This window comes from Nerophis lumbriciformis, linkage group LG24 (genome assembly GCF_033978685.3).
Source record: "Nerophis lumbriciformis linkage group LG24, RoL_Nlum_v2.1, whole genome shotgun sequence".
NCBI lineage: Eukaryota > Metazoa > Chordata > Actinopteri > Syngnathiformes > Syngnathidae > Nerophis > Nerophis lumbriciformis.
Window position 1 is genome coordinate 19,723,888 of NC_084571.2, and position 11,113 is coordinate 19,735,000.

The 11,113-nt window shown below is 38.2% G+C and overlaps 1 protein-coding gene across 7 annotated transcripts in view; it reads right to left on the reverse strand.

Moving 5' to 3' along the window:
• Positions 1–11,113, reverse strand: part of LOC133620350 (potassium channel subfamily T member 1-like) — a 289,334-nt gene that overhangs the window by 22,602 nt on the left and 255,619 nt on the right. For all 7 annotated transcript variants that reach the window (XM_061981789.1, XM_061981785.1, XM_061981788.1 and 4 more), the window contains 6 exons: positions 8,170–8,241; positions 6,018–6,152; positions 5,838–5,949; positions 1,886–1,987; positions 322–405; positions 121–249 (listed from right to left, as the gene is read on the reverse strand). In XM_061981789.1, the coding sequence (XP_061837773.1) occupies positions 121–249; positions 322–405; positions 1,886–1,987; positions 5,838–5,949; positions 6,018–6,152; positions 8,170–8,241 (634 nt within the window). The remainder of the gene's footprint in view (positions 1–120; positions 250–321; positions 406–1,885; positions 1,988–5,837; positions 5,950–6,017; positions 6,153–8,169; positions 8,242–11,113) is intronic.

An 11,113-nucleotide genomic window follows, 5' to 3' on the forward strand; every position in this document is an offset into this window, starting at 1 on the left:
ATTTACTAGTTGAACGTTTCCTTTATAACTGCCAAACAATAGTGCATCCACAAAGTTTTAAGGTACATGAAGATGACATCCAAAGCCAACAGGAGCTATCAGGTGTCACAGCAACCTTACCTCGGAGGTGGAGAACATGTGCGACTCTGTGCGGTAGATCCCCATGGGGATCTCGGCACTGGAGGAGCAGAGCTTCTGGAAGAGTCTGCCGTACGTCCTGATCCACAGGTCCTCCTCGGTGATCTTCATCTGCAACGCGATGTGAGACAACGATGTCATGGCAGACTAAGAAGTCCTCCTCCAATGAACACATCCACTTACAACACACAAGTAGCCAGAACCAGGGGTTGTGTCCAGACCCAGAAGGAGCCGGGCTATAGCGATCATGTAGTCCTTCACAAAAGACTGTCAAAGCAGAAGGAGAGGTTTCTGTGAAAAACAGCTCATCAAGTAGCGTTTAGTTCTGTGAGGAACTGCAAAAACTGTTAAAATGCTAACAGAAGACAGACTCCTGTGTTTAATTCTCAGTATTTAAATAGTAAGAAAACAAATAAAGGTGTTAGGCTTGGTCGTCGTTTTATGAGCAGAGGAGCATGTTCGGCAGCGCACACACACAGAGTACTTACAAGCAGACACAGTGTGTATACAGAAAGTGCAGTGATTTAGCTACTGCAGTGATTTAGCTACTGCAGTGATTTAGCTACTGCAGTGATTTAGCTACTTCTTTGATACTAGCTACTAGTATCAAAGAAGAGAAGAATAAGTGATTATTACATTTTAACAGAAGTGTAGATAGAACATGTTAAAACAGAAAAGAAGCAGATATTAACAGTAAATGAACAAGTAGATTAATAATCAATTTTTACAGTTTGTCCCTCATAATGTAGACAAAATAATAGGTAGATAAAGGACACAATATGTTACTGCATACGTCAGCAGACTAATTAGGAGTCTTTGTTTGTTTACTTACTACTAAAAGACAAGTTGTCTAGTATGTTCACTATTTTATTTAAGGACTAAATTACAATAATAAACATATGTTTCATGTACACTAAGATTTTTTGTTCAAATAAAGACAATAATGACATTTTTTGTGGTCCCCTTTATTTAGAAAATAAAGGAAAAAATGTATCGAAATACATATTGTTACCGGTACCAAAATGTTGGTATCGGGACAACCCTAGTGCGTCATAAATATTATTTATTTTATTATTTTTTAATGATAAGATCACATTTTTTAGTGCAACATTTAAAAATGTATCATGTTTTATTATCACCATACTGTAGTATCATTTGCAAGTATGACATTAAGTTGTTTTTGTTGTGCCCTAAAAAGTGTTAGTACTGTAAGTATTGTACTTATTACGCACCAGCTGTTTGATTGTAACGTGCATCTTAATTGTACTTTTCATTAACCCATTTGGAGGTGTTGAAATCGCCACGTAAAAACGCTAATGCCAAACAGTAGCATGTCAATAGTGAAGCCAATATATATTTGCATCAAGCTAGCACATTTTTAGAAAAGTCAAGCCTTACTTTACTTATATTGGAGCGTTTTTGTTTTGTTTTGACAATTGCTTTGTAGGCATTGAAAATTGCAACATTACCTAGAGGTAGTTTGGCCACTCTCAGTGCTGCTGGAGTGACCGTCAAGTGCCGGAGTCAGCAACCGGGCGTGACAATATGGCACCATAGGATTTTACGTGCATCGATGCCAAGAAAGTAGCGAATTTGGCACCCATCCCTAGTTACATTACAACTTTTTCACTTCTGATACCAATATCGTAGCCTTGAGTATTGGCCGATACCGATATAAATGTGATATCAACATGAATGAGTGCCCAACAGGCATGAGCAATTCAGCAGCCATAGCTTGTCGTCCCACCTGGTAGAGCAGCGTGTCCAGCATGCTGATACTGAACACTCTGCCGGCTGCGAACGGCAAGCGGAACATGAACGCCAAGTTGGAGCCTTTATCTCGCTCAATCTACAAAGAACAAAACACAAAGACATATTGATGTTGGTCTATATCAGTTATTCTCAAACTGAGATACCATCTAGTGCAGGGGTGTCCCAACTACCAGTTTCATAAGGACTATTGCCCGCAAGAAGATTACATTCATTTTAAAAGTTTGACATGCCTAATGCTGTTACTATGTCACCATCTAATGACAACATGAATTTCCCCCTCAATGACTTCTAATTGTAAACTGCACCCGTAGCATTTATTTAAAAGACCCAATACAAACAACCTTCACTAGTCATGGTGAAAAAAAACACAAAAAAAACACAAAATGTCAACAGACATGGTCACTGAACTTTGTGGATATTACAAAAAATGTCCATTTACCATAAAAGCAATTCTAAATTACACCCATTACAAAGCATGATGGGCAAAATGCAAAACATTCTCCATGTTGGCACATTTTAGTTGCTTGATATTTCTGATTGATTACACACAGAACAAGATAGAAGTCCAGCTTTTACATATATCCAAATATATTGTTATATATCCATTGTAGTAATAGATGTACACACATATTCAGTATATGTATAGTCTCTCTTTCACTATATATTTAGACACATACATACATACACAATATATATACATATGTACCGGTATATATACTTACAACATACATACATACATATATACATACATACATATATACATACATATGTATATATACATACATACATATATATACATATATGCATACATATACATATATACCTACATATATACACATATGTATATATACATACACATACTGTATATATATGTATATACATATATACACATATGTGTGTTATATATATATATATATATATATATATATATATACACATACATATATATATATATATATATACACATACATATATATACACATATATATATATATATATATATATATATATATATATATATATATATATATATATATATATATATATATATATATATATATATATATATAGGTAAAAGCCAGTAAATTAGAATATTTTGAAAAACTTGATTTATTTCAGTAATTGCATTCAAAAGGTGTAACTTGTACATTATATTTATTCATTGCACACAGACTGATGCATTCAAATGTTTATTTCATTTAATTTTGATGATTTGAAGTGGCAACAAATGAAAATCCAAAATTCCGTGTGTCACAAAATTAGGTCAGCAGCAGGAAGCATGAAGTGCTCTAAAACTTGCTGGTAGACGGCTGCGTTGACCCTGGATCTCAGGAAACAGAGTGGACCGACACCAGCAGATGACATGGCACCCCAAACCATCACTGATGTTGGAAACTTTACACTAGACTTCAGGCAACGTGGATCCTGTGCCTCTCCTGTCTTCCTCCAGACTCTGGGACCTCGATTTCCAAAGGAAATGCAAAATTTGCTTTCGTCAGAAAACATGACTTTGGACCACTCAGCAGCAGTCCAGCTGGTGTCGGTCCACTCTGTTTCCTGAGATCCAGGGTCAACGCAGCCGTCTACCAGCAAGTTTTAGAGCACTTCATGCTTCCTGCTGCTGACCTGCTCTATGGAGATGGAGATTTCAAGTTCCAACAGGACTTGGCGCCTGCACACAGCGCAAAATCTACCCGTGCCTGGTTTACGGACCATGGTATTTCTGTTCTAAATTGGCCTGCCAACTGCCCTGACCTTAGCCCCATAGAAAATCTGTGGGGTATTGTGAAAAGGAAGATGCAGAATGCCAGACCCAAAAACGCAGAAGAGTTGAAGGCCACTATCAGAGCAACCTGGGCTCTCATAACACCTGAGCAGTGCCAGAAACTCATCGACTCCATGCCACGCCGCATTAACGCAGTAATTGAGGCAAAAGGAGCTCCAACCAAGTATTGAGTATTGTACATGCTCATATTTTTCATTTTCATACTTTTCAGTTGGCCAACATTTCAAAAAATCCCTTTTTTGTATTAGCCTTACACAATATTCTAATTTTGTGACACACGGAATTTTGGATTTTCATTTGTTGCCACTGCGATGAGGTGGCGACTTGTCCAGGGTGTACCCCGCCTTCCGCCCGATTGTAGCTGAGATAGGCTCCAGCACCCCCCGCGACCCCAAAGGGAATAAGCGGTAGAAAATGGATGGATGGCATTTGTTGCCACTTCAAATCATCAAAATTAAATGAAATAAACATTTGAATGCATCAGTCTGTGTGCAATGAATAAATATAATGTACAAGTTACACCTTTTGAATGCAATTACTGAAATAAATCAAGTTTTTCAAAATATTCTAATTTACTGGCTTTTACCTGTATATATATATATATATATATATATATATATATATATATATATATATATATATATATATATATATATATATATACATATACATACATGATTCCATGGACTCGAATCCCTTTTTAAGAACCGGTACCCGTTATCGAGCCCACTATAGTAAAGAAAAAGAGTTGGTTCTTTATTCGAATCCTTGTGTTATCCCAATGCGTCCCCAAAGTCAATAAGTTTGGACACCTTTGATCTAGTGCTACGTCAAAGATTAAAGTACAGTGTTTTATTTTTCTATATTCAAACACAGTGTTACTGTTCAAACTGTGTGTAATGTTACAGTGGGCGAAAATATGACATATACCATATTTTCCGCACCATAAGCCGCCCTGGGTTATAAGCCGCGCCTTCAATGAACGGCATATTTCAAAACTTTGTCCACCTATAAGCCGCCCCGTGTTATAAGCCGCATCTAACTGCGCTAAAGGGAATGTCAAAAAAACAGTCAGATAGGTCAGTCAAACTTTAATAATATATTAAAAACCAGCGTGATGTGGGCGCGCATGGAGTCGTATATCAACATGGACGGAGCTGCGTGAAAAAAGCCACCCGGCCTCTTCGCGTAAACTTCCCTTAACCACTCGCTCACCTTTTCTTCATCCATCCATCCCTTCGAGTTAGCTTTTATGATGACGCCGGCTGGAAAGGTCTCTTTTGGCAAGGTCTTCCTTTTGAATATCACCATGGGTGGAAGTTTCTGGCCATTAGCATGGCAAGCTAGAACCACAGTGAAGGATGACTTCTCATTCCCTGTGGTGCGAATATTCACCGTACGTGCTCCCGTTGTATCCACAGTGCGGTTCACAGGAATATCAAAAGTCAGTGGAACCTCGTCCATGTTGATAATGTTCTCTGGCCGGATCTTTTTTTCAGCTATCTTGTTTTTACAATATGCACGGAAAGTAGCCAGCTTTTCTTGAAAGTCTTTAGGCAGTTGCTGTGAAATAGTAGTCCGTGTGCGGATGGAGAGATTGCGTCTTTTCATGAACCGGAAACCTGTCGCTTAGTAGGAGCCATTTTGTGGTCTTTACAGATGTAAACACACAAAGGAAATGAAACGTAATATCCGCGCCCTTCTTCTTCTTCTACGGGGGCGGGTGGTTGCTTACAGTAGAAGAAGAAGCGCTTCCTCTTCTATGGGGGCGGGTGCTTACCTTGGCGGTTGCTTGCGTAGAAGAAGAAGCGCTTCCTGTTCTACCGGGAAAAAAGATGGCGGCTGTTTACCGTAGTTGCGAGACCTAAACTTTATGAAAATGAATCTTAATATTAATCCATATATAAAGCGCACCGGGTTATAAGCCGCACTGTCAGCTTTTGAGTAAATTTGTGGTTTTTAGGTGCGGCTAATAGTGCGGAAAATACGGTACTTGTTAAATAAAACCTCAGTTTTGTTTTTAATGAATACTTAGGCGTAGTACGCTACTGTATTTTAATGTTGGTCATTAGGGTGGGACTTAGAAGCACTAATCTATGTATTTGAAGGTCTGGTTTGACAATATGTTAAATGTGCTCACCTTCTCCAGCTTGGAAAGAGCCAGTGAGTAGCAGTCCTTGGCTCTGAACTGCATGAACCTCATGTTGGATGGATGTGTGAGCTCAGTGATGATGCTGAGGCTGGGGAACAGTCTGACAATACCACACACAACCATGAAGGCAGGCTAAACCATACCAGTGTGCTTCACTCTTCCTGATACCTGAACATGGTCTGGACATTAACGATGGTCTTGGCATCGGCCATGTAGTCTTCCTCAGCACTCATGGTGCTTTCCTTGTCCACCACCACCAAGTTGTCCGCATAGATGATTCCACACTGCAGCAGGTTGTCCAGGCTGATCCGTTCAAAGAAAACAAGTACAGGTGAAACATTGTGTAAAACGCTGTTTTTCAACCTTTTTGGAGACAAGGCACATTTTTTTCATTGAAAAAATGCAGAGGCACACCACCAGCAGAAAATATTAAAAAATGAAACTCAGCAGCCGACATTGACAGTAAAAAGTCCTCGTCGCAATTGTTGGGTATGACTTTTAACCATAACCAAGCATGCATCACTAAAGCTCTTGTCTCAAAGTACTGTCACATCACTCCCTGACTTATTTGAAGTTTTTTGGTATTTTAGTTTTTGTCTTGCGCTCCTATTTTGGTGGCATTTCTTGTTTTGTTGGTGTTCTCCTGTTGCAGTTTCATGTCTTCCTTTCAGCGCTATTCCCCGTACACGTGTTGTTTTAGCAATCAAGACTATTTCAGTTGTCTTTATCCTTCTTTGTGGGGACATTGTTGATTGTCATGTCATGTAGGCTACGGATGGACTTGGTGGACGCCGTCTCTGCTCCACACGCTGTAAGTCTTTGCTGTCGTCCAGCATTCTGTTTTTGCTTACTTTGGAGCCAGGTCAGTTTTAGTTTTGTTCTGCAAAGCCACCCCGAAGCTTCAATGCCTTTTCTTAAGGCGGGGGTCAGCAACCCGCGGCTCTTTAGCGGAGCCCTAGTGGCTCCCTGGAGCATTTTTAAAAAAAGGATCGCAAATGGAGAAAGATGGGGGAAAATATTTTTTTTGGTTTTAGTATGTTTTTGTTTGAGGACAATCATGACACAAACCTTCCCAATTGTTTAGAACTACCACTGTTTAATATGTTTGTGTGTGTGCTTCACTGATGACAGTATTTGGGGAACATCGTTTTGTCCTACTAATTTCGGCGGTTATTGAACTCACCATAGTGTGGACTGTGACACAACAGTTTGTTTACATGTAAAATCTTCCAATCCTTCTTTGTCTCATTTTGTCCACCAAATGTTTTATACTGTGTGTGAATGGACAAAGGTGCACTTTGTTGATGTTATTGACTTGTTGGAGTGCTAATCAGGCATATTTGGTCAGTGCATGACTGCAAGCTAATCAATGCTGACATGCTATTTAGGCTAGCTGTATGTACGTATTGCATCATTATGCTCATTTAATATCCTTTACTTTTATCCTCTTTGTATATAATTTATATTTGCATGTCTCATTACACATTATCTGTATGTAATATTGACTGCATTTCTGATAGTTGTTTGTGTGCCATGTTGTTCCAGACCACAGCAAACATTACCTAGCTTGCCAAAGATTGTAATAAATCCATTAGAAGAAGACAGCCTGCCGTTTCCTTTAACTTGGACACACACATATATACCTTTGGCCATTAAAAGACAGTCATTTCCAGGAGTTATCTGATCTTCTGAGAAGCTTTGCTAATGTTTTCTAATGTTGTAAAAATGTGTAGAATAAATATTACATTGCAACATTTCTGTCAACGAAGATTTGCGCCAGCCTGCGACACATAGTCATTTTGATAGTAGGCTATGATAGCTAATGTAGACACTTGCGTCATATGTTGCCTTCATTATAACACTTATATAAGACTTTTAAAGGGGTCGGTATGGCGTGGTTGGGAAAGTGGCCGTGCCAGTGACCTGAGGGTTCCTGGTTCAATCCCCACTTTCTACCAATCTCGTCATGTCCGTTGTGTCCTTGAGCAAGACACTTCACCCTTGCTCCTGATGGGTCGTGGTTAGCGCCTTGCATGGCAGCTCCCGCCATCAGTGTGTGAATGGGTGAATGTGGAAATAGTGTCAAAGCGCTTTGAGTACCTTGAAAGTAGAAAAGCACTATACAAGTATAACCCATTTACATTTAAAGTAATTTTGATAGTAGGCTAATATAACTAATATAGACACTTACATCATGTGTTGTCTTCTAACTATCCAACAATTTGCAAAGCTCAGCAATTCAGACGTTCACCAATAGTGAGGTTTTGGTTGTAAATGAGCCATTAACATAATTGACTGTGAGTGTGAGTCAACCACGTACTTATCGATGGTGCCGGCCATGAAGTAGACCATGGGGAAGCAGCAAATGGCCTCTAAGAAGTGGTTGTCCGGCCTGCAGGAAACAGGAAACAGCACTGTTAGCATCCCACACGCTGCTGGACGAAGACAGATCATCACATTGTTGTGTGGACCCAACTGATGAGTCTCAATGAAGTAACAGAAGAAATAATAACAGAAGAAATGAATACATTAAAAAGATGGTTTGACAAAAACAGACTTTGAATCTCAGTCAAACTAAAATAATGTTATTTGGCAAAAGTAGAAGGGAAAGTTGAACACAAATACAAATAAATGGAGTAGATCAGTGGTGCCCATTACGTTGATGGCGAGAAGAATTATCAATCATCACCAAGACGTCACTTGATTCACGGCACCCGAGGGTCTTGTGAGATAACGCTGGCTGCTGCCACATCATTATTAAGAAAAAATGACCGACAGGAAGGCGAGAAACAACCATATTTGTCACAGGCGAGCGATGATGGTTGTAGTTTGATGTTGGATGCTAGAAAAGGTCCGATTTATTGCAACAGTCAGTCTTAATGCATTGTTACTTTTCTAATATTTTTGTGATAAACTTGATCAATCGCAAAGATCGACTCGTTGGCGACCCCTGGCTTACACTTTATTAAATGATGTCTATTGTTCCTATCACAAATGTCCACTGCAGAGAACACTGGTTCTCAGGAAGATACCATGTATTGGTAGTTCTTGTGTATTTGTTCAGCAAAGCTAAACATAACCTTAAATATTCAAGTGTAATGAAATCCCTTTTAGAAATCCGTAATTTGGAGCAATGTTCACGGACTCTATTATTTGGCTTGTTCGCTTCCCGTCACAGGCGAGCGATGATGGTTGTAGTTTGATGTTGGATGCTAGAAAATGTCCTATTTATTGCAACAATCAGCCTTAATGCATTGTTACTTTTCTAATATTTCCGTGATCAACCTGATCAATTGCAAAGACCGACTCCTGGCTTACACTTTATTAAATGATGTCTATTGTTCCTATCACAAATGTCCACTGCAGAGAACACTGATTCTCAGGAAGATACCATGTAGTGGTACTTCTTGTGTATTTGTTCAGCAAAGCTAAACATAACCTTAAATATTCAAGTGTAATGAGATCCCTTTTAAAAATCCGTACTTTGGAGCAATGTTCACGGACTCTATTACCGTATTTTTCGGAGTATAAGTCGCTCCGGAGTATAAGTCACACTGGCCAAAAATGCATAATAAAGAACGAAAAAAAAACATATAAGTCGCACTGGAGTATAAGTCACATTTTTGGGGGAAATTTATTTGATAAAACCCAACACCAAGAATGGACATTTGAAAGGCAATTTAAAATAAATAAAGAATAGTGAACAACAGGCTGAATAAGTGTACGTTATATGAGGCATAAATAACCAACTGAGAACGTGCCTGGTATGTTAACGTAACATATTATGGTAAGAGCCATTCAAATAACTATAACATATAGAACATGCTATACGTTTACCAAACAATCTGTCACTCCTAATCGCTAAATCCCGTGAAATCTTATACGTCTAGTCTCTTACGTGAATGAGCTAAATAATATTATTTGATATTTTACGGTAATGTGTTAATTTCACACATAAGTCGCTCCTGAGTATAAGTCGCACCCCCGGCCAAACTATGAAAAAAACTGCGACTTATAGTCCGAAAAATACGGTATTTGGCTTGTTAGCTTCCAGTCACAGGCGAGCGATGATGGTATCAACCGAATCAATCGTACCTGCCGTCAAAAGCTTAAAGACCGTTCCTGTCTTCACAATAAAAGCCCTGCTCCATCCTGCCTGCTCTAACAAAATAAGAGTCTCATAAATCTAGCAAGCTACGGAGTTTTCCGCCAATGTATTTCTTGTAAAGTGTATAAAAAAAAGTTTGGAAGCTGGACAAACTTTCATGTGGTATTGGACAGAAAAGAGGACTTTTTTTCTCCTCCATTTGAAAATGTGGACGTTATCATCACTACTGTCTGATTCCAATCAATGCAAGTCATCACAATCATACCAACTTATATTCTTGTTTTCATGAAAGAAACATGCTTGTATCATCATTAAACACCTTTCACTTGTTAACCTCTCTTTCATAAATAAATCAATATAAATGATATATATGAATGATCCCCTCCACTTGGTACATTGAAAAGTAGCTCGCCTGTGGCCACCCCTGGAGTAGACATTGAAAGGGTAAAAGAAAACACATATTTGGGTGTAATAATAGATGATAAAATGAACAGGAAAGTTCATGTAAAAAATACACAACATAAAGTAGCAAGAAACACGTCAATAATGAAGCAAAATAAGGACCAGAAATCCTTTCATATTCTCTACTGCTCACTAGTGTTACATATCTGAGTTATTGTGTAGAAATATGGGAAATAATTACGAAAGTACACTAACTGTATTACAAAAAAGATCAATTAGATCAAGGATGTCATTGAGGGCCACATCAGTTATGTCTGCCATCAGAGTGTAACAGTGACTAATGTATGAATTTGATTTCATTATTCATTATATACATTGTTTTAAGTAGTCCATTTTACAGTAAAAACTTGACATTTATAACATTTTAATGTAAAATATAGTGATTTTTTACGTTAAATATAAAAACAGTACCACTGTTTTTTGGGGGATTTTTAGGGAAAAAGCTGCAGCTTAATTGCCAGAACGCTTGTGTTAAATTGACATTGTTTTTATATTGTTCATGGAAAAACAGTACAAGTTCTTAGTACAACTTAGCTGCCAGTTTTTCTACCCTAAAAACAAATTTACAGTAATACAGCGTTAAAAACAAGATTTTACAGTCAAAAACTGGCAGTTCAATCAACATAATTTTAACGCAAATTTTTTATTATTTTTTTCAATTAACAGTAATATGCTGTAAAGAACACCATAAAAT